At 57.0% G+C, this 21626-nt stretch overlaps 3 protein-coding genes and 2 non-coding genes across 9 annotated transcripts; 4 read left to right on the forward strand and 1 right to left on the reverse strand.

The window, feature by feature from the left end:
- Positions 1 to 539: 539 nt before the first annotated feature.
- Positions 540 to 2456, reverse strand: YDJC (YdjC chitooligosaccharide deacetylase homolog). 2 transcript variants are annotated; one of them, XM_038575982.1, is made up of 5 exons: positions 2221 to 2456; positions 1973 to 2132; positions 1669 to 1768; positions 1354 to 1531; positions 540 to 1195 (listed from the first exon to the last, which is right to left on the reverse strand). In XM_038575982.1, the coding sequence occupies exons 1-5, from the start codon at positions 2382 to 2384 to the stop codon at positions 820 to 822; spliced, it is 978 nt and encodes a 325-aa protein (XP_038431910.1). In that variant the 5' UTR covers positions 2385 to 2456; the 3' UTR covers positions 540 to 819. The 2 variants fall into 2 exon arrangements, with proteins under 2 accessions (XP_038431910.1, XP_038431911.1); XM_038575983.1 differs by lacking the exon at positions 1354 to 1531 and having other exon boundaries at positions 1027 to 1195.
- An 867-nt stretch (positions 2457 to 3323) lies between these two features.
- Positions 3324 to 9213, forward strand: CCDC116 (coiled-coil domain containing 116). Of its 4 annotated transcripts, none has more exons than XM_038575986.1 (5): positions 3342 to 4629; positions 4945 to 5084; positions 5839 to 6396; positions 6510 to 7103; positions 8286 to 9207. In XM_038575986.1, exons 1-5 carry the CDS (start codon positions 4416 to 4418, stop codon positions 9003 to 9005), a joined length of 2226 nt encoding a protein of 741 aa, XP_038431914.1. In that variant the 5' UTR covers positions 3342 to 4415; the 3' UTR covers positions 9006 to 9207. The 4 variants fall into 4 exon arrangements, with proteins under 4 accessions (XP_038431917.1, XP_038431914.1, XP_038431915.1 ...); XM_038575988.1 differs by having other exon boundaries at positions 4519 to 4637; XM_038575987.1 differs by lacking the exon at positions 8286 to 9207 and having other exon boundaries at positions 3346 to 4629; positions 6510 to 7670.
- A 6015-nt stretch (positions 9214 to 15228) lies between these two features.
- Positions 15229 to 17271, forward strand: SDF2L1 (stromal cell derived factor 2 like 1). Its single transcript, XM_038575990.1, has 3 exons — positions 15229 to 15470; positions 15823 to 16019; positions 16884 to 17271. Exons 1-3 carry the CDS (start codon positions 15284 to 15286, stop codon positions 17163 to 17165), a joined length of 666 nt encoding a protein of 221 aa, XP_038431918.1. The 5' UTR covers positions 15229 to 15283; the 3' UTR covers positions 17166 to 17271.
- A 3188-nt stretch (positions 17272 to 20459) lies between these two features.
- Positions 20460 to 20535, forward strand: MIR301B (microRNA mir-301b). The gene has a single exon (NR_049442.1). It is a non-coding gene; the product is annotated as a microRNA mir-301b (primary transcript).
- Positions 20536 to 20788: 253 nt separating this feature from the next.
- Positions 20789 to 20848, forward strand: MIR130B (microRNA mir-130b). Its single transcript, NR_049292.1, has one exon. It is a non-coding gene; the product is annotated as a microRNA mir-130b (primary transcript).
- Positions 20849 to 21626: the final 778 nt, after the last annotated feature.

A 21626-nucleotide genomic window follows, 5' to 3' on the forward strand; every position in this document is an offset into this window, starting at 1 on the left:
CTCTTGATTTCAGCTAAGGTCTCGATCTCAGGGTCCTGAGCTCATGCCCCACATTAGGCTCCACTCTGGGTATGGAGTTGACTTAAAAAACAACAATCAGGTGACTTTTTAAATAAAATTTGAGATTATATTATCTTTCAAAAAGTAGCCTGGTGAGACATTCTTCTCCCAACCTCCCTCCCCCCAAAATAATAAACTTAAGCATGAACAAAGCCAGAACATGGAGTGTTTTGTGTATCTATTCTGTTATAATAACCAGGTTTGGGCCCTGAAGGAGTTGCCTTTGGTCTTTCTTGTGTCTGTAAACATTTTCTGGGCAGTGTTTAAAAACCACCCAAGTTTACAAGACATACTTTATTTATTTTTTTTATTTATGAGAGTCACACAGAGAGAGAGAGAGAGAGAGGCAGAGACATACGCAGAGGGAGAAGCAGGCTCCATGCACCGGGAGCCCGACGTGGGATTCGATCCCGGGTCTCCAGGATCGTGCCCTGGGCCAAAGGCAGGCGCCAAACCGCTGCGCCACCCAGGGATCCCTACAAGACATATTTTAATACAGTGGTCTCTCTCCACTACATCTGAATAAGGAAGATGGTTGGCAGGCCCCAGGCTCAGATGTCACAGGGCCAACCTGCCTGCAGCCAAGATGGGTTGCCAAAGCTCTGGCAGCCATTCTGAGCCACAAGGACCTAGACACAGAGGTGACAGGGGCCTGCCGAAGGGAGTATGTTACTGGACCCCCGCCCCGCCACCTGGTTCCTGGCTGTCCCAGGGCTTGACACTGGCCCCCTTTCTTTGCACTAAAGGACATTATGCTTGTCAGGGGCATGGTGGGGAGGGCTCCAGGAATGTTTCCAGAGTGGCTTCTCCAGGGATCCCTTCCCCATGACTCTTGGAGTCTAGGTCGTGCAGGGTGCAGAGCTGTACACCCTCCTGTGCAAGTCGGGTCCGAAGTGTGGGCGCGGTGAGGACACGCAGTTCATGCAGCCGCTCCCAAGAGCAGGAAAAGGCATCGGGGCCCTCGCCGCAGCCCCCAGCTGGAGGCACACTGGGGTAGCCGGGGTGGGCCATCAGCTCGGCTGTCAGGGTACGGCCGGTGGGTATGCCTTCCAGGGCCCGCGCTAGTGCTCCTGATACGCGGTGAGCAGACATGTGCCGGCCGCAGGTGCTCAAGCCCACGAAGGCATCCGTCCACCTGCGGGTATGGGTCATCAGCGGCAAGGACCAGCAGGGCTGTGATGGGCAGGGCTGGGGTTGGGGGGGCCACGCCAGTGGAGGCCTGAGGAACTGACACAGCTGTCAGGTGAACTGCCAGCAGGACCCACGGGGATATGGGCGGGACAGGGGCCTCACCGTAGGCCGTAGCGGGAGAAGGGGCCCATGGCGGCCCGGGCGTCGCGCTCCACCGCACAGGCGAAGGCACGCGCGGGGGCTTCGAGCCACGCGCAGCCGCCCACCCCGCGCTCCACCGGCAACCGCGTGAAGCGCACCCCGTTGGCCTGCAGCGCCTCTGCGAACACCTGGCACACGCCTGCGGGCGGGGAGGAGGCAGGATGCAGCACCGGGGGGGGGGGGGGGGGGGGGGGGGGGGGGGGGGGGGACGCTTAGGACCCGGGACCACCTCTCACCCGTAGCCCCCGCCAGGGAACAGTGTCCACCCCCACCAACCTGGGAGCACGTGCACGTGCTGGTGCCCGTCCACGTGAGTGGGGTCCCCGCCCAGGAGCTCCCGGAAGCGAATCAGCTGGGCCTCCAGCTCCTCCCGCACCTGGACAGAGGACAGACAACAGGCACCTTGGAAGTCAGGGAGCAGCGACGTAGGAGGCTCCCTCCAGGTGCCCCCGCGTGGCTGCTCCAGTCTGAGTCAGGAGAGCGTCCATCGCACGCCCCTGCCCCTAACGGCTTCACGGGACCCTCGGGGTGGAGCCGTGGAGGTCATCGCGAGCCCCTTCCGGCAGCCGCATCTCCGCACCTGGGGCAAGGCGACGCCTCCGGCCGCCACTGCCTCTCGAAATCCCATCTTGCCGAGGAAGAAGCCTTCGGGGCTGAGCAGCGTCGAGGCGCCGTGGCAGGCCGGGCCCACGGGGCGGCCCTCGGACAGGTTGGCGTGGAGGCCGGTGGGGATTCGGTACCTGCAGGCGGAGCGCGAGCCGGAGCCTGGGCTGCGGCCCGGCGGCGGCTCCCCAAGCCCGCCCGCCCCCGCAGGGTGCCGCCGCTCACCTGCCGGCCAGCTCCGCCGCGCTCTCTGCCGCTGCGCCGTTGACCAGCAGAGACACGCTGGTCACAGCCCCCGCCAGAAAGGCCTCTACGATGCCCTCATCGCGCCGCGGGCAGTAACCAAAGTCGTCCGCGGTGACCACCAGCCGCACTCGCGGGCGGGCCATGGCCACTCCCGCCGAGGCTGGGGACCCCAGAGCACCGGATCCAGGCCCCGCCCCCAGACGCAGCCCAGGCTCCGCCCCGCGCGCTCCCCGACGCGGCTGCTCGCGGCCTTTGTTCTCACCGCCCACCGCCCCGCGGTGGCCCCTGCGACGATGCCCTCCCACCCTGCGGGGCGCTGCCCTAACCCGACCGTGGCCGGTTTTATCCTAACGCGGGACTTTCAGGAACTGCAAAAAATGGTCTTAATGTGAAAAATACGAGGACGCCTGGGTGGCTCAGTTGGTTGAGCATCTGCCTTCGGATCAAGTCATAGTGTCAGGGCCCTGGCATCCAGCCCCGGGTTGGGCTCCCTGCTCAGCCTGGAGTCCGCTTCTCCCTCTCCCTCTGCCCCTCCCCCCTGCTCGTACTCGCGGGCTCGCTCTCTCTCTCTCAAATAAATAAAAAATTTAAAAGAAATGAAAAATACAGGAGGGAAAACCCTATTGGAAAAAAAAAAATCTCGGGATCCCTGGGTGGCGCAGCGGTTTGCCGCCTGCCTTTGGCCCAGGGCGCGATCCTGGAGACCCGGGATCGAATCCCACGTCGGGCTCCTGGTGCATGGAGCCTGCTTCTCCCTCTGCCTGTGTCTCTGCCTCTCTCTCTCTCTCACTGTGTGCCTATCATAAATAAATACAATTAAAAAAATAAACAAGAAAACTTGCATACCAATGGCTTTGTTTGAGAAAGCCTTAGTCCCTAATTCCACAACTTGAGCTCTGTGCCAGACTACAGTTTTACATTCATAATCTCATTTTTTTCTTCTTCTATGGTCCACAAAAACTTTCCTTGCTGATGACTCTACAAATAGTCACCATGGTTGACAGTGAGAGGTTTCATTGTGATGTGGCTGTTTTGATGCACCTGATGGAAAGTGCAGCATTTGTATCCAGCCCAGGGGATTGGTAATGTCTTTCTTGTTTTACAGAAGAGGAAACTGATGCTCAGAGGGGAGAAGTGTCTTGCCCAAAGTGACCCTTCCAGGAGTAGTGGAGCTGGGACTGGCCTCCAAAGCTCTGGGCCTACTCTGGTTGTCTACTTCCTACCTGTACCTTGGGTCAAGGGCAGAGAGGGCAAAGCTGAGCTTGAGCATAACAAATCATATGCTCCTCATGGGATGTTTTACAGATCAGAAGCCCCATATTGAGCTCTTCATCAGCCTCTTGGCATAAGGATTGTTGTGTTCAATTGTGATTATTGAATTGTTGGACTTCGACTATGTTTCTCCACTGGGATGCTGATCCTGGAAAGGCCAGAGGCCCTGATGGCAAGCAGATTGGAAAGAGGAAATTGACATTTATTCAATTAGAATAATTTTCTAATTTTAGAAATATTAGAGATGGGGGGGTGCCTCAGTTCCTTACCCCAAGGAGCACCATCTGGTAGACAAGTAGTAATGTGGTGTGGGAGAGTCTGGAATAGGGTTTTTGGTAATTCTGTTTTGGGTGGCACACCTTCTGGGAAGGCTTCTCAGAGGAGGGGACACCTGGGAGGGACATTAGGAGTTTACTAAGCCGAGGGGGAAAAGAGGGAAAGATACACAGGGCTTTTATTGGGCGCCGGGTGTGTTGCACGCAGTTTTGATTTAATCTCCATACTCCTGTATGAAGGATGCTCAACTATTTACAGAGGAGGAGCAAATGATCAGAGAGGTTGAGTCACGCTGGCAGGAAACAGCAGAGTTAGGAATTGAAGCTAGGTCTGTGACTTGGAACTGAGACTCTTACACTGCGCTCAGGGACACCGCGGAGGGGAGAGGGCTGAAGACATCCCCACCGGCGCTGGGGTCGTCCACACTGGGCAAGGGGAGAACCCTAGAAAGGAGCGGTCAGCAGGAAGCCCAGGACAAGGCAGCGACCGGAGTGCAGTTGAGGAAGGTGCTTGTGTCACTAGAGGAAGCCGTGGTTTTTACCCTTAGGGCTCCCCTCAGATGCAGAGCGCCGATCCGAGCTCCCGGTCCTCCGGCCTGGGTGAGCAGCCCCGAGCATCCACAGCGAATGTGGGCGGGGCGAAGACGGAGAGGCGGGGAGGGGCTTATCTGGGTCCCGCCCCCAGCCATTGTGCCGGGGGCTGGAAGGCCTTGCGAGCCAATCAGGACGCAGCATGTAAATAAGCAAGCGGGGCAGGTCCGGGTGACTCCAGAGCTCAGCGTCCGCACCCGGGAGAGGGTGCAGACTCCGCTAACTGGCACCCAGCGAGGCGCGGACTCTGGTGAGCAGGTTGGCTCTGGGCCAGGGGCAAACCCCAGGGAATTTGGGGTCTAAGAGAAGGGGAGGGTTGGACACACGCAGACCCAGACTTGGTCGGAGGCAGGATGCAGTCGTCCTTGGGGACCCCACCCCCGACGACTCTGGACACGGACAGTGCGCAGACGCCCAGGGGACCCCGAGCAGAGGAAGGGCCCGATGCGTGAAGGACGTGGGGTGAGGGGAGCGAGGGACCCGCAGACGCAGTGGCTGACAGACACGGGAGCGGTGGATCCATGGAGGCCTAGGCATACCCTCACGCCGTCCCCCGCTGGCGCAGAGAGGAATCCGTGGCTGTGCTCCGGCACCGGAGAGAAGAGGCGTATAGCTGGCCGGTCCACCCTCACCATGACCAGCTGCCACCACCATTCTGGATACTTGGCAGATGACGAGGCTGGCCACACCACCTACGTGGCCCGGGTACGTGTGTGCCGCAAGGCCCTGACTCCCAAGACCCCCAAAATGTTCCCTACCAGCTCCAGCACCCCAGATCACAGCCCCCCTTTCTCAGCATCTGTTGACCTCATCTCTGAGCCCCTTAGTCATCCTCATCACCTTAACCATTCCTCTGACATCCTGCTGGGCCCTGGTCACCCTCAACTTCATTCCCTGCATCCCCTCACCTCCAGCAGTTCTGAAGGAGTGTGGTAGATTGGTACCCAGAGCGCCGGAGCATGGAGTCTACTCAGGGCCCAAGGCTCAAAGCTTCAGAAGCAGCCATGAGGGGCCCAGGGGTCAGGACCACAGGTGGTCTGTACAGTGGAGGTAGGGCTGGTCTGCTCAGAGGACAAGTGAGGTGCCCAAGTAGAACTCAGAGGAGTTCGTGATTGCCCATTCCTGCCCTGTGTGAGGGCAAAGTGGGCTTTCAGACTCCCTGGCCACATCTCATATACATGAAATATATGTGGCAGGAGAGCATTGGGGTGATCCAAAATTGATCCCCACTTTGCAGAAGAGGAAATTGGACCTCAAGAGAGGCCATCATGCCCATGGTGTCACACCATGTGGCAGCAGAGCCAGGGTCCAGATCCAGGAACCTGCTGACTCCAAGACACACACCTTCTCCCATTACCCACTCCCACTCAACTCCTGGTGCCCTAGGAGGACTCCGAGGGACCCCTAGCCCTGTGGAACATCCCTGCCCTATGTGACATGCCTGTCTCCTCTGGTGCAGCCACCTAAGAAGCCACCCTTCCTGGAAATGGGGCAAGCCTACAAGTCGGGCCACATGCCACACCCACCATCAAGGTACACCCACGCAGACAGCTCGGGGCTCCGTGGCCACAGACGAAACCCAAGGGACCCTCGGCCCTTTGGTAGCTTCCTGGATTTTCTTGTCGAGGGTCAGGTGCTAGACAGCCTACAGACGGTGGTGGAGGAAGCAACTGAGCGCATGACCACCATGAAGACAGAGGCTGGGGTGCCGCTGGTGGAGGTGCAGGACCCAATAGAGGTGCCAAGGGGTGGGCAGCGGGTTCGTGCCCGGCCTAGCCTTAGTACTGTACACCGACACCGTGCCCGACCCAGCCTCTGCACTGGACGTCCCAACAACTACCCATCCTCCTCCAGCTCCATGTCCGACTCCCATAGCAGCTTCACAGCTGGCTGGCTGGGCTCCCACAGCCAGGACAGTGACCTGGGAGCCCGTGGCATGGGCTCACTGCCACCCATGAGGGACAAACTTTTGCTGGAGAAGAACCTCAAACGGCTGCTGAAGCTGGAGAACAGAGGGGTGAGATCTAGGGGCATGGCCCAGGGTGGGCAGGATGGACCCCAGCCCAGGGCCAGGCTTAGGCCTGGCTTGGCTGCTCTTGGATGCACCTGAAAGTCCCCCTTTCTCCGCAGAAAGGCATAGGTCGGTCCTGCTTCCAGACAGACTCCCTGCTGTGGGACTCACTGGGCAGCCAGGCCAGCAGCCAGCGGACCCAGGAGCCACCTCTGTCCTGGTTCTCAGGCCTGCTGGGCTCAAGCACTGGCACAGCCCAAACATCAGAGCTAGGGCCTGTAGAACGGGAACTGACTTTCCTCAAGCGAGAGCATTGTAAGGAGATCAAGTCCTTGTTGAACCAGCCAGCATCCTTTGACCTGCCTGGCTACTGTTCATTCCGTGAGCCCCATCGGACCCTGGACTTCCTGGCTGAGCACCACCTCTTCCCTGCCTTGCAGAGTGTGGTCCGCCAGGCCGTGGACAAGCTCAGTGGAGCCCGACGTCACGATGGCTGCCCTCTCTTCCCTTCAGAATGGGAGCCTGCAACAGAACCCAATTCTGACTCAGTGCAAGACTCCAAGCCAGAACCCAATTCTGACTCAGTGCAAGACTCCAAGCCAGCCACACCCACTGATGGGGAGGAGACTTACAATGTGCTTCCCATCAGAGTCTCCAGCTCCAAGATGATTCGAAGAAAGAGCACCAAGGGCAGAGGACAGGCCAAATCCAAGGAAGGTGGATCCCCTCTGTCTAGTGCCCAGGTGGCCAACAGATTAAGGGTTGAGGTGACACCCACAGAAGAACCCAAGGTTCCCTCACCCCATCCCAGTCAGGAAGCTCCTGGCAAGGACCCTAAACTACAGAGACCACCCATACCTTCTTCTGGGCCCCCAAACTCCAGCCAGAAGGCCAATCCCTGGCAGAGCCTATACCACCCTCTGCCTATCCCAGGGATCGTGGTGGAAGGGCCCTCCAGCCAGACCCAGTCCACAATCCAGGACATACCTCCTCTCACCTCCCCCTACCCTGGCTTCTCCCACCACCTTCCTTTGTTTTCACCACTTCCCTCCTCAGTGGTTAGAGGCATCTCCCCATCTGCTGTTTCACTGCGTCCAGAGATGACCTTAAGGGTGGAGCTAGGTGGGTTAGGGAAGGGTTTGCGTGGGAAGGGCTCCTTCAGCTACCACCCTTAGCAGCCACTGTCATGGCTATCTTGACCTGCACAGTGGAAACCACCTGGCCTAGTTACTGCCAGGTGTTGTCAAAGATTGAATAAAGCCTACGTTTCATTCTGAGTATTTTTTGTAATGTTTGCATGTGAATCTCAGAGGCCCTTCTATGTGGGCAGTGTCTTGTTCCTTGTGGACAGCAGCCTAAGTCAGAATGGGGCTCTGCATCCTAGGTCCAGCTCCCTCTGCTTCTACTACCTAGGACAGGACTCTTCAGCATGTCTGCTGAGAGGGAATTGCTCAGGAAGGGTATGGAGAAGACCTAGGTGGCTTCACCCTGGTAGTTCCCCAGCACAGTCCCTGCCTGACCCTTGTCTCACCTATGAAGACCCAGGCAGGCTTCCCTCCTCTGAACCTTGACCCAGGGGAGAACCTACCAGAGCCCAGGTTATCCAGGCTCCAGTTTGGCTAACATCCTGACTGACATCACCAGCCTTGCCACAGGCCTGACTGGTGTGGCTGGTGTGCGGCCCATGTGGTAAGTGTGAGGGTGTGGCTGACATGCAGGACCTGGGCTCAGCTGTTGATTGAGACAGCATAGCAGATGTGGCAAGGCCATACCCCTAGTGTGACAAGCGTGGCATTTGTGTGGGTGATGTGGAAGGTGCTCTGGGTATGAGGGGCATCCCAAGGCATCGGGAATGGCATGACGTGTCTCCCTTTCCCTCCCTGGCTGTTGCACAGAGCCCTAATTACAGGTTCGTGAAGAAGACACTACCCTCCATCTCATCCAAGTCCACCCTGTCCCACTTCCCCAACCCCGTGTACGAGGAGCTCGTCAGCTACTTAGTGGAGAAGGTTGTGTCCCTGGTCATCTACAAGTACAAGTTCGAGAAGAACCTCTCCAAGCAGCTGGGCTTCATCTCCTTCCCCGTCACCGAGACGCTCATGGACCTCTTCCTGGGCTTCAAGAAGGTGAAGGGCTCCCGCATCTGCCTGTCCTCAAAGATCAACTGGAACTGCCTGCTGCGCAAGCTGGAGGAGGCCGAGTGGGCCCGGCAGCTGTCGCGACAAGCCTCCCAGCATGACTCCGCCTCCCAGCGCAGCTCCCAACGCGGCCCCGCCCACCAGGGGGCGGGGCACAGCAGCACCGAGTCCCCCTCCACGGGGCCGGAGCCCGCCCCCCGCGCCGACCCGGCCGAGGCCGCCGAGCCCAGCCTCGACAGTGAGCTGCCGGACCTTCGGCTGCTCTGGGCTCAGGAGGATGCTGGAGCCGAGGAGCAGGGGCCCACGAGCGTGGGCGCTAATCAGAGCCAGGAATTAGTAGACGGGGACAGTCAGAGCAATGAGGAGGAAGATGAGGACCAGGGTGAGGACTTCCCAGACGAGGGCACGCCCCAGAGCTCTCCCCGAGCCTCAAGTGGAGGCGGACGTCAGCGACTCCACGAACACGAGTCACAGTGACCCTCCGTGAGGCCCCAGCTCCCCAGCACCCAGCGCTTGATTCCCTGCTCCTGCTCTTGCTCCAGTGGAGTGCTACCCCCCACCCCCACCCCCAGCCGGCTCCTGCCCCAAGCCGTCAGGGTGGGCTGAATGTCCACGAGGACCTCTGCTAGCCTGTCGGGGGAGCCAACAGGAGAAATAAAGCTTGTGTTGCTGGAGCAAGATGTTTTTGTCCAGAGTTCAGCTGCACTTCCACAGGCCTGAGCACCCGCCCTGGAGTGACACCTTGGCAGGCCTTCCTCAAAGCTGCCATGCCCTGACCCCCTGACCTCCCATGCTCTGCTTGAACACAAGTCGGCTTGTGGCTCTTCTCTGTTCCAGGGTGCTCCTTCCTGGCTTTTCAAGCCTCTTAGGACTCGTGGTCCCTTTTCCTAACAGCCCCTGAGCAACATCGTTCCTGCTGCCAGAGGACTCCTCCTCTGCCAGGGCAGCAACCTGCTCCCTTTGACATGCCACATCCTCACGTTCCTACGGGGAACCATGCATCCACCCTTTCCTGATGCCCCCAGAACTACCCGTCATTGTAATTTGTATTTCCCGGCTCCAATTCCTCAGTCTGGAGGGTCCAAGTAGGTCCCTAGGAGGCTGCCCCAGGCTGACCATGTGACTACCCTTTCAGCAGTGCCCCTGGGCCAGACAGCTCTCTGGAAGGCTCTGCAGACTTCGCTGGGGCCATGATTGGCAGGTCTCCTCTCCAAGTTTCTCCTGGGGCTTCTGGGCATCCTGTGCAGCCAGCTGAGCACCCTCCCTCTCTCCGCCTTTCCAGGGCAGCCATTCTGTGCCCCTATTTAGGCATCTTTTTTTTTTTTTTTTACTTTTTTTAAATTTTTATTTATTTATGATAGTCACAGAGAGAGAAAGAGAGAGAGGCAGAGACATAGGCAGAGGGCGAAGCAGGCTCCATGCACCGGGAGCCCGATGTGGGATTCGATCCTGGGTCTCCAGGATCGCACCCTGGGCCAAAGGCAGGTGCCAAACCGCTGCGCCACCCAGGGATCCCCCTATTTAGGTATCTTCACCCAGGGAGCCACTTGACCTCTCTCCACTATCCTGCAGCCCTTGTGGGCAAGAGAGAACCTGAAGGTGCTCCACTCTGCCTTGCCGTGTAGGCTGCCAATGCAGAGACTGGCAGGTGTCTCACATCTCCCCCTGGGTCCCTCCTGGGTGTACAGAGCCCAAGTCTGCTCAACCCAGCCTGACTGTGCTCAGTGGCCCACATGTGAGGATACAGCAATTATAGAGCTGCTCTGGAGCGGGGCAGAGAGGACCTTCCATACCACTTCCATGACCTGCAATTCGGGGAGAGAGACATTCTCTGCTCCCAGCCAGAGGGACCAATTCCTAAGGTGAGTGGGTCAGGAACCCATTTTTCCAGAAAGCTCTTGTGGCAAGGATCTTTTAGGGCATATGCTCAGCATAAGGCCCATTCTCTGAGGCCACCCACTGCCACCACCACCTTTTATGTCCTCCTTGCCATACCACTTGGCCACAGTCGATTAGTCTTCTTGACACATCCCTATTCCAGGTTACACCAGTCAGGTCTTTTCCCCAGGATCTTGCAACTGGGATGAACTGAGAGATTTTTTTTTTAAGTTTATTTTTAGTGATTTTTACACCTAATGTGGAGCTTGAACTCACAAGCCAGAGATCAAGAGTCGCATGCTCTTCCAACTAAGCCAGCCAGGCACCCCCAAGACAGACTGAGAGATTCTGGTGCAATTTGCACTGATTGCTAAAGACAAGTGTGGACAGTGTGGAGCAGCCATCTTCCACCCTTCTCCAGAGAGGCAAGAAATCCTGTCTGCAGAAAAGAGCCTGGAGGGGAGCCCTAGGGCTCTGAGACACACCAGCTGGCATGATACCGCCAACTTTCCAGGTCTCTCTGCCAAGTCCTCAAGGGGAAAAGAGAACATATCCCCACCCTGGCCTCCGAGGCACATGTCTAGAGAATGTCCCTGGAGTGGAACCAGCCTCTTTGGGAACTACCGGTACACTGTGCTAAAGGCATGTGACCTTAGCTCCTGTTTCAGGTATCCGTTGCTGTGTAACCACTCCAAGGCTTAAGTGGCTTCAAACACAGTCATCATTTTTCCCGATGCTGGAGCTTGGCAGGCTCAGCTGGCAGTGGTGTAGGCAGTCTCTTAAGTGTTGTGTCCAGCTGGGGGCATGACTGAGACCAGAACACCCCACGTGGCCTCTGCCCACCCAGTGTCTTTCCCCAAGGCTCCTGACCAATCATCTAGCCTGCACTTCCTTACAGCACAGGGCAGCAGCTGGCTTCCTAGAGAGAGGAAGCAAGAACCACTGGTCCTCTCACAGCTTGTGCTCAGAAGTCCCCAAACAGCATTTCTGTGCCATTCTCCTGGTCAAAGCGAATTCCCATGCCTGCCCAGATTCAATGTCTTGATGAGAGAGTCCGTGTCATGATGAGAGAAGCAGCTTACACTTACAGCGATGGGAGGAAATGTTAGTAGACATATTTGGAGAACTACCACCACCACATCACCACCACCATCACCCACCCCCACCCCCACCTCGTAGCTGATTGCACCTTGAACAGCAGTCCCTGGAACTGAGTTGAGCAGATGAGAATCTGAACCTGAAGACAAACTGGCTGGAAAGTGGAGGTCTGTGGAGAGAATATAATTCACCCTGAGCATCTGCTCATACAGTGAGCTGGGGGAGGTGGTCTGCAGGAGGAAGGTAGGGAAAGGGAACAGCAACGAGAAGGCATGAGGCCCTGAGAAAGTCGAGGGAGAACCATGTTGGCTTCTCCAATCCAGTTCGGAGTCTGTGCTGCCCTCAGAATCCTGTTTTTGCCTGTCGGGGAGATTGCCTGCTGCGTTCTCACCCTCTGGTTTTACATGCAACAGGAAGCTGTTGGCAGCTTTAAGCAGGTGCCTGGCATGATTTAATGTATGCTTTTTTTTTTTTTTTTAAGATTTTATTTTTAGGGACACCTGGATGTCTCAGTGGTTGAGCATCTACATTTGGCTTGGGGTGTGATTCCGGAGTCCCAGGATTGAGTCCCACGTCAGGCTCCCTGAATGTAGCCTGCTTCTCCCTCTGCCTGTGTCTCTGCCTCTCTCTCTCTCTGTCTTTCATGAATGAATGAATGAATGAATAAATAAATAAAATCATATATATATATATATTTATTAAGATTTTATTTTTAAGGGGATCCCTGGGTGGCTCAGCGATTTAGCGCCTGCCTTTGGCCCAGGGCGCGATCCTGGAGACCCAGGATCGAATCACACATCAGGCTCCCGGTGCATGGAGCCTGCTTCTCCCTCCTCCTGTGTCTCTGCCTCTCTCTCTCTCTTTCTCTCTCTATTATAAATAAATAAATAAATAAATAAATAAATAAATAAATAAATAAATAAATCTTTTTTTTGGTTTGTTTTTTTAAATAATAAAAACATATTTTATTTTTAAGTAATCTCTACAGCCATGTGGGGTGTGAACTCACAACCCTGAGATCAAGAGTTGCATATTCCACTGACTGAGTCAACCAGGCACCCCTGATTTAAAAAATTTTTTTATTATTTATTTTTTTTAGATAAGCTATTTGTTTTTTAAAGATTTTATTTATTTGTGAGATACACACACACACAGAGAAGGAAAGGCAGAGACACAAGGCAGAGGGAGAAGCAGGTTCCACGTAGCGAGCCCGACGTGGCACTTGATCCCGGGTCCCCAGGATCAGGCCCTGGGCTGAAGGCGGCACTAAACTGCTGAGCCACCCGGCTGCCTTAATTTTTTTCAAGTAGGCTCCCACACCCAATGTGGGGTATGAACTCACTACAACCCTTAGATCAAGAGTCATATGCTCTACTGACTGAGCCAGCCAGGTGCCACCTGATATATGCTTTCTAAGTATAAATCATTTTCCTTCATGGAGAATGACTTGGAGGGGCCTGAGCAGTGGAAGTACAGAAATTTGTTAGGAGACAATGGTCAATATCTGCAGAAGATGGAGTGGCTTGGATTAGGAAGCTGATAAGGAATGCAGGAGAGAAGCTTTATAATCTCTTTTGAAGTTAGAGCCATCAAGATATGTTGGGTGAGGTATGCCTGGGTGGCTCAGCTGTTGGCGTCTGCCTTTGACTCAGGGTGTGATCCCCGAGTTTCGGGATTGAGTCCCTCATTGGGCTCCCTGTGAGGAGCCTGCTTCTCCCTCTGCCTGTGTTTCTCCCTTCTCACTGTGTCTCTCATGAATAAATAAATAAAATAAGATTTTATTTTAGTTTATTAAGCCACCTGGGCTGCCCCAAATAAATAAAATCTTAAAAAAAAAAAAAAAAAGATATGTTTGGCAGCCCAGGTGCTTCAGCGGTTTAGTGCTGCCTTTGGCCCAGGTCGTGGTCCTGGAGTCCTGGGATCGAGTCCCACGTCAGGCTCCCTGCATGGAGCCTGCTTCTCCCTCTGCCTGTGTCTCTGCCTCTCTCTCCCTCTCTCTCTCTCTGTCTCTCATGAATAAATAAATGAAATTTAAAAAGAAAAGACATGTTGGGTGATATGTGCAAAATGTGGTAAAGAAGAATTAAAGATAAGTCCCAGTTTGGGGGCTGAAACAAGGCAAATGAAGGTGCCATTACTGAGACTCAGAATTCTGGGGGAAGGGAGAAAAGTTTGAGGGAGGAGACCAAGGATTCTGCTTGGGACATTTAATTAAGTCTGTGATGCTTGTTGGTATGTCCAAGAGGACATATCCATTCCTTCCCAGATTATACTCTAGCACCTCCACCATGGATTGGAGGCCCCTCAAGAGAGTGCTGGGTCTGTCAATGCCAGGGCAGGCCTTTAGCAATTCAGACACCCTAAATCCTGAAAAGATCAAACCTCTCCTCCTATATGTAATTAAAAATAGAAACTATTAAACATGAAAACCCTAAAATAACATGTTGCTGTAATTAAAATGGCTCTACTCTGGATTTTCTGAATGCAAAATTCTGAATGATTTAATTAAACACAAACTTTTCTCTCTGCTTTGTTGGTGCCCCAAGTGCATGGGTAGTCAGCCCATTGATTAATGTAGTCCAGAGCCAGTTCCCAGTGGCCCCCAGCACAGGGCCTGGAGTTAAGTCAACATAAGAATGTTTCACCAATGGGGCAGCCCTGGGTGGCTAGGCGGTTTGGCACCGCCTTCCGCCCAGGGCATGATTCTGGAGACCTGAGATGGAGTCCCATGTCGGGCTCCCTGCATGGAGCCTGCTTCTCCCTCTTCCTGTGTCTCTGCCTCTCTCTCTCTGTGTCTCTCGTGAATAAATAAACAAAATTTAAAAAAAAAAAAGGAAAGACTGTTTCACCAATGAATAAATAAACATTCGTATATACGTTTTCCGCCCTTGAAGACTGAGCAGAAAGCCCTCCGAGAAGGCACTGAGACAGCGACCCACTCACATCGGAAACCTGGCACACATGGTGACCTACCCTTAGTTCCCACAGTCACTTGGCTTCCCACAGTTCTGGTTTCCTAAGAAACTTTGGGGCTTTCTGGTGAAAACCTATCATTATCCTCAGCACCACAGATCCCTGCTGCCCTCTGCTGCCCGATGGCCGAGTGCATATAATTCGGCCCCGAGAAGAGTCAGTGAGTTGGCAGGGGGCTTTAAAAACTCCAGGATCCAGGGACCGAGGTGACCCATTCTCAGAAAGGAGGCAGTGACCGAATGACTAGGGAATTAACTAATCCTGAGATCTAGGGACTGAAGAACCAAGTGACCCAGTATCTGAGATCCACCGGCCTTGTGACCACAGAATCTAGGGGTTCAGCCACCCAGAAGCTGAGGACCCAGAGTCCGACAGGGAAGATCGGATTGAAGACCCGAGGATCCAAGATCAAGGAGTTTTGTGAACACGTGTCCGCAGGATCCGCAGGTCCCCAGCCAGGTGTGCGGGAGCTCAGCGGCCCCCGGATGCGGCGCCCGAACCTACAGCTCAGGTGGGCAGCGTCTCTCTTACCACTTGGCGCCGCTCCGGACTTCCCTTGGCGTTCATTGGTGAGGCCTCGGAAGCGTGGACCAATCAAAACTCTCCTCGTGTCTCCAGCCCCCTCCCAGTCGCCGCTCTGGAAAGCTGGGGGCGGATCCCCTCCACGCCGACCCAATGGCAATGCAGGCGGAGCGCCGTGCTGGCTGGCGATTGGCTACCTCCACTGGTTCTGTCAGAGCCGGATTGGCCGGTGGCGGAGACGGAAGCGTCCCGTGGGCCCGAGCTGCCGGAGCTCGGCCGGGGCGATGTGGAGCGCGGGCCGCGGCCGAGCTGCCGGACCGGCGCTTCTGGGACTGCTGCTGACGCTCTTGGTGCCGGGCAGCGGTGCCGCCAAGACCGGCGCAAGGCTCGTGACCTGCGGGTCGGTGCTGAAGCTGTTCAACACGCAGCACAGGGTGCGGCTGCACTCGCACGACATCAAATACGGATCCGGTGCGCGGGGCCCGGGGCATCGTCGGGGGGCGGAGCCCGGGCTGGGAGTCTGAAGGTGGGGTGGCAGCGGGGGGTCGTCGAGGAGCCGGGCTGGGGGGCTGGAGTTTCTGGGAGGGGCCATGGGGGCTAGGGCCGGACCGTCTTAAGGGGGGGGGTCCTCGGGATATCGGGGGCGAGGCGTCCAGGAGCTGCGGGCCAAGGGACTCGGGAGGTCAGCGGGGGGCCCAGGGCCGGAGCTGGGGGTTGGGAGTGAGCCGTTGTCCTGCGGAGTTTACGGCGTCCGGGCCAAGGGCAGCGGGTTCAGAGACTGACCGCGACCCCGGGGTGCGTGGGGGGGGGTGTCTCTCCTTAGGCAGCGGCCAACAATCGGTGACTGGCGTGGAGGCGTCTGACGACGCCAACAGCTACTGGCGGATCCGCGGCGGCTCGGAGGGCGGGTGCCCGCGCGGGTCCCCCGTGCGCTGCGGGCAGGCGGTTCGGCTCACGCACGTGCTCACCGGCAAGAACCTGCACACGCACCACTTTCCTTCGCCGCTGTCCAATAACCAGGTGAGGCTCCGTGTGTGTGTGTGTGTGTGTGTGTGTGTAGGGCCCGGGGACAGAATTTAGACTTCCTGTCAGTGGCTCTCAGCCTCAGCTTCCTCTGCGAAATGAGCATTTCAGCCCAGAAATGTTTACTGAGCACCGCCTCTGCGGGGGTGACTACAGGAAGGGAGATCCGGCTAGATAGCTCATGTCCTGGGGGGTGAGCTGGATCCTGGAAGGGGATCCACAAGGCCTTTGGGGTGGGGAATATGAAACCCAGCAGGGGAGCAGGAACTCCCAGCTGGGTCTGGAAGGCCGAGTAGGAGTTCTCCAGGCCACAGAGGGGAGACTAGGGCCTTGTGCTCCAACGGAATTCATTGGAACTGAGGGTTGGAGAGGTGGAGGGGTGGAGTTTGGGTGGGAGGGGCTTGAGGGGCTTGTGGGGTTAGGGAGGGAGTGGGTAGGAACAGAGGCTGCTTGGGGGACTTGTCAGAAGAAAGACTGAAATAGAGACCTGTCAGCCTGAGGGGCTGGACATCATGCTGTGTGAGGCTCAGAGAAGTTTGAAGGGAAACATGGAGGAGAAAGGAGACAGGAGGAGGAGGCCTTAGCTACTTGAGGGCCAAGGGTTACTGCCCAGACAGATGTGTCTGGTTTGGTAGGGTGTACATGTGTTTGAAGACACCCGTTTGGGAAGAGCCTACTGGGTGCTGGAGGTGGTGGCAGTAGTGTCCTATTTTTGCAGCTGTGGAAGCTGAGGCTCAGAAAGGTACAGGGAAGGAACCAAGGCCCCGTGCCCTGGGTGTGAGTGCTGCTGCCAAAGGGACCACAGGGGACCTAGTGTGCCCTCTGTGATGAGCACTGCCCTTCTACCCCCTGTACCTATAGGAAGTGAGCGCCTTTGGGGAAGACGGTGAGGGTGACGACCTGGATCTGTGGACCGTGCGCTGCTCAGGGCAGCACTGGGAGCGGGAGGCCGCTGTGCGCTTCCAGCACGTGGGCACCTCTGTGTTCCTGTCAGTCACTGGGGAGCAGTACGGCAGCCCCATCCGTGGGCAGCACGAAGTGCATGGCATGCCCAGCGCCAATACACACAATACGTGGAAGGCCATGGAAGGCATCTTCATCAAGCCCAGTGTGGATCCCTCTGCAGGTCATGATGAACTCTGAGTGCCACAGATGGGTGGGGCATCTGCAGGACCACTCTTGGTGGAGACTTTGGGTTTGTAGGGGTTCTCAAGTGCCTTTGTGATTAAAGAATGTTAGTCTGTGATTATATTTTGCTGTGAGTCTGGGGATGGGGGGGTACCAGGGGGTGCCAGCCCTCCTGACCTGGTTCACCATCTCTCCCTTAGTGCAAAACTTTTTGTCTCCAACACGGAATGACAGCTAAACCCATCCAAACGTTGATGCTCTTTTTCTTTTTCTTTCTTTCTTTCTTTCTTTCTTTCTTTCTTTCTTTCTTTCTTTCTTTCTTTCTTTTTTTTTGATTTTATTTATTTATTCATGACAGACAGAGAGAGAGAGAGGCAGAGACACAGGCAGAGGGAAAAGCAGGCTCCATGCAGGGAGCCTGACGTGGGACTGGATCCTGGGTCTCCAGGATCACACCCCTGGCTGAAGGCAGCGCTAAATCGCTAGGCCACCAGGGCTGCCCTTGATGCTCTTTCATGTACTCCCAACATCGTCATCACATCACCCCTCTCCGTCCTTGGTCATCTGATGGCAGATGACCCCAGTTCCCTAGCCCCTGAGCTTCATGAACCTTCCATGTTAAGGCCTCATACCCTCGCTGCCTGGGCATGTGCCATCTTAAGCCCCTGGTGCAACTTTCCAGGGTCCCAAGGAGATAACAAAACTTCAAGAGTATTGCCAGGGAAGGTAACCACAAAGAACTGCTACCTGCCGAGATTTGAGGTTTCTTGGAAGGAGAGGCACAATTCCCGCAGGCAAAGCATTGCAACTTAAAGGCAGGAACAGTAGGAGGGCCGCCCTAATAAAGGAAGGGAAGTTAGTTTTGCTGGTGTTTAGGTGACCTCTAGAGGTTATGGAAGGGACTACAGGCTTCCTGGACTTGCTAATTGCTCCCAGGGAGGCTGAATATGTATGTAGGAGGGGAGGGATTTAAAGCAGCTGCTGGGGGTACAGAGTGCTACTTTCCTGAATGAGAATTCAAGAGCCCAAGGAGAAGCTGGGGGGTAGCAAGGAAGGGGCTTGGAGGAGTGTGGGCAGAGCACTTTGCAGGTGAGAAATCAATTGGCCTTATGGGGGTGGGTGCAAAGCTCTAGCCAATTGTGAGACTTGATGGGAGGTGGGTCATACCTAGGCCCTGGACCATTACTTCCCCACCCTCTCAACCCATGAGTCCTGCTCTGGGCAAACACAGACCTCCTGAGCCCTCCACTGCCAAACCTCTCAAGCATTGTCTACAAGTTTAAGCTCCTCTCCCGTCACTCACCTGACCTTCGACAGTATTGCAGTACAACTAGATTAATAGCAGAATCAGTGTACAGCATGTAGGAATTCTTGGGGAGCCAAGGCTGGAGCTGTGGGAGCGTGTAAGATGGCTCCAGACAGAATGTAGGAGAAGACCAAAAATTAAATTGCAGCAGCAGCAGCAGCAGCAGCAGCAGCAGCAGCAGAACACTCATTTACTGAGCACTAAGTGTCAGGCACTTGGCCAACGATTTACACAGCATCTCATTTGCTCCTGGCAACAACTCTATGAAGCAGGTTCAATTGTCTTAATTTTTCAGAGGAGGTGGCAGGTTGGTAAAGATTGAAACCCAGCTCTATCTGCCTCAGAAATACTTGCTCTCAGCCATTGGGCTGAGAGAATAAAATGGGGGGGGGGGCGATGCACTGTAGCCTAAGCAGTCCTCCGGCCCCCCCCCCCCCCCCCCCCCCCCCCCCCCCCGGCCCCTACACTGCAGCTGTGAGCGCTGAACGGTGTATACATCCTTCTGGGTTATCAGCCCTGGGTACGCACTTACTCAATGCTTATCCACAAAGTGGGTAACATTCTGGGGGCCGGGGGGTGGGGTGGGGTGGGGAGACTCAAGCCGACATCCTCTTGCCTGTACCTCCCACAGATCCACAAGGCTTCACGGGCTCTAGGACCCGATCTCTGCAGCTCAGGCCTAACGGGGCAGCTTCAGGCAAATCCGAGCACTCGAGATGGGGTTAGGTGGGGAGCGGGGGTGCTACCCCGGCCGGGAAGCCCATTGCGGCCGAATATGTCGTCTGGGAGGCACGGGGAGCGCTGTCAGCGCACAAAGCGAAGCAGCCCGCGGCCCTGCTCCACAGAGGACGAGACTGGGGGTTCGGGCGTTTTCCTAGGCTCGCAGCCCTCTTCCCCGTGGGCTCAGCTGCGCGGACGGCGCCCCCCTCGGGGCTCCCAGGCGCTCTCGCCCGCGCCGCTGTTAAACTCGCGGAGACCGGAGCTGAGAAAAGGCGGGCAAAATTCCTTTTGATAAGTTATGAATGGGGAGACGGTGTTTGTAGTACTCATTGTTAAAACCACGGAGCCGGGGCCTCGGCCCGCCCGCGGCCAATCGGGGCCCGGAGGCTATTTTGAAATCGCTCCGCTTCCGGCCAATAGGCGCGCGGGAGGCGAAGCCCCGCGCCGGCTCCGGCCAATGAGCGCCGCGTTATGCTAAGGAGCCGGGGGCCGGGCCCGCCGACTGTCAGCGGGTTAAAGATGGAGCCGGCGAGCGAGAGGGCGCCACGAGGTGCGGGGTCGTCCTGCCGCGGGCGGCGGGGGCCAACAACCGCCGGGACCTTCCTCCCGCTAACCGCCCGCGCCCTGCCCCGGCCTGGTCCGGAGCGGGGGTCCCGCCGCGTGAGTAGCCGGGCCCGAGGAGGAGGGCACAGGCAGGGCGACCCGACTGGCGGGACCGTGCGGAGGGGCGCAGCCCGGACCCCCGGCGCCCTCCCCGGGCAGAGGGCTCCAGAAGGGCGGGGAGCCTCCCTGGTCCCCTTGCTCCGCTCTGGGCCGCCAGGCAGACTCGGGACTGAACGCGGAGCCCAAGTTGGGGGCCAGGGGCCAGGGATGGGGGCCTGAGCCAGCAGGGGCGCGTTCGTTAATGGGGCCACCGTCCTTCTCTCGGGGCCGCGGGCCCAGTGAGGGCGCAGGATCGTCGGGCTGGACCCACCCTCGCTTCGTGCGCGAGTGGGCTTCGGACTGCGGTGGAGCGCGGGCCCCTCTCCTTTGTGTGCGCGCCGCCTCCCCCGTCCGCTCCCGCTCCTGGGCTGGAGCTACCCCTCAGTCTGGGGTCTCTCCCGCACCGCAATGTGGAGCGCGCGGGGGAAGGTCTGGGACCTTCCGACGACCTCCAGGACCGCAGCCCTGCCGAAAGCCTCCTCCCCACCCTGGGGTCCAGGACCGGGCCTCTAGCCCCACCCACCCACGGTTGAGCTTCCCGCCCTGAGCTTATTGGGGGCCGCGGAGTCCCCCCTGCTGGCCCCAGGTGCTCTGACGAGGTTGCACTACTGTGCTCTGAGAAGCAGTGCAATGATATTGTCAAAGCATCGGGGACCAGCCTTGGGGACGCCCCCCATCCCCACACCACCAACTCCCTCTCCAGGCCGGGCCCCTTGGGCCTGCAGGCCCTCCCCTCCCCCTCCAGAGCCCGCTCCCTTCTCCATGGAAACTTGAGATCTCGGCCAGGCCTGGGCCTCTAGGGTCAGAGGGCACCCTTCCCCCAGGCAGAAGCCCCACCCCAGTGGGCCTGCATTCCAGGCCTCAGATCCTCGGACCACCACTGAGAGAGGCGCCGGCAGGCCTGCCTGACACTCTTTCCCTGTTGCACTACTGTGGGCCGCTGGGAAGCAGTGCAATGATGAAAGGGCATCGGTCAGGCCCACCCCACCACCCTTAGTCCCCGCATGGAGGGGAGGGAGTTTTGCTGCCTCACTCCACTTCCTAGCAGCTAGGAGTAGACTGGACCCTCCATCACAGGATTAGGTGAGTGCAGAGCTGGGGGATTGTCCCACAAATTCTCCTTCAGGGTTATGGCGGACAGGAGCAGGGACAGAGGCCCTGGATTCAGAAAAGCTCTGGTTTGAAGATCTTTGCACACCAACTCCCTGGGTAAGACTGGGGACTCCAGGTTTGGTCAGGGCCTTGTGGAGAAATGGAGACCCCCAGTGTTGCCTGACTTAGATCCAGCCCAACTTTGACCGTGTATAAGTGAACTACACCCAGCCCTCCTTGGAGGCTTGGGGAGGGTCAGGTTCTAGAGGAAACCTGGGTTCTTAGGAGCAGTACTATCTGGGGTGGGTGGATGGACTCGGGCTAAGAAGCCCATTAGGTGATTCCCATCAACCATGCCAGCTTGTTCTCTTACAGGGAGGTATGCCTGCCCTGAGACTGCAGGAGGGACCAAGAGGTGCCTAGGCATGCCCATCCTAACAGCTACAACCAGGGGGATTGCCAAGGAGCCAGGCCCTAGGCGTGCTTGCAAGGCCACCTCCTCCATCAGGACCTGCCCCAATGCAAAAAGCTTTTATGTGCCCAGTGACAGTCATCCAAGCCTGTCTCCTTTGAGAGGAGGCCTAGGTTTCCAGATGGGCATTTGGGAGTACCCCTCACCCCTGGCAGGGCACATCAAGATGTCAGCTTCACCCCCA

Source organism: Canis lupus, chromosome 26, assembly GCF_011100685.1.
Source record: "Canis lupus familiaris isolate Mischka breed German Shepherd chromosome 26, alternate assembly UU_Cfam_GSD_1.0, whole genome shotgun sequence".
In the NCBI taxonomy this organism is placed as follows: Eukaryota; Metazoa; Chordata; class Mammalia; order Carnivora; family Canidae; genus Canis; species Canis lupus.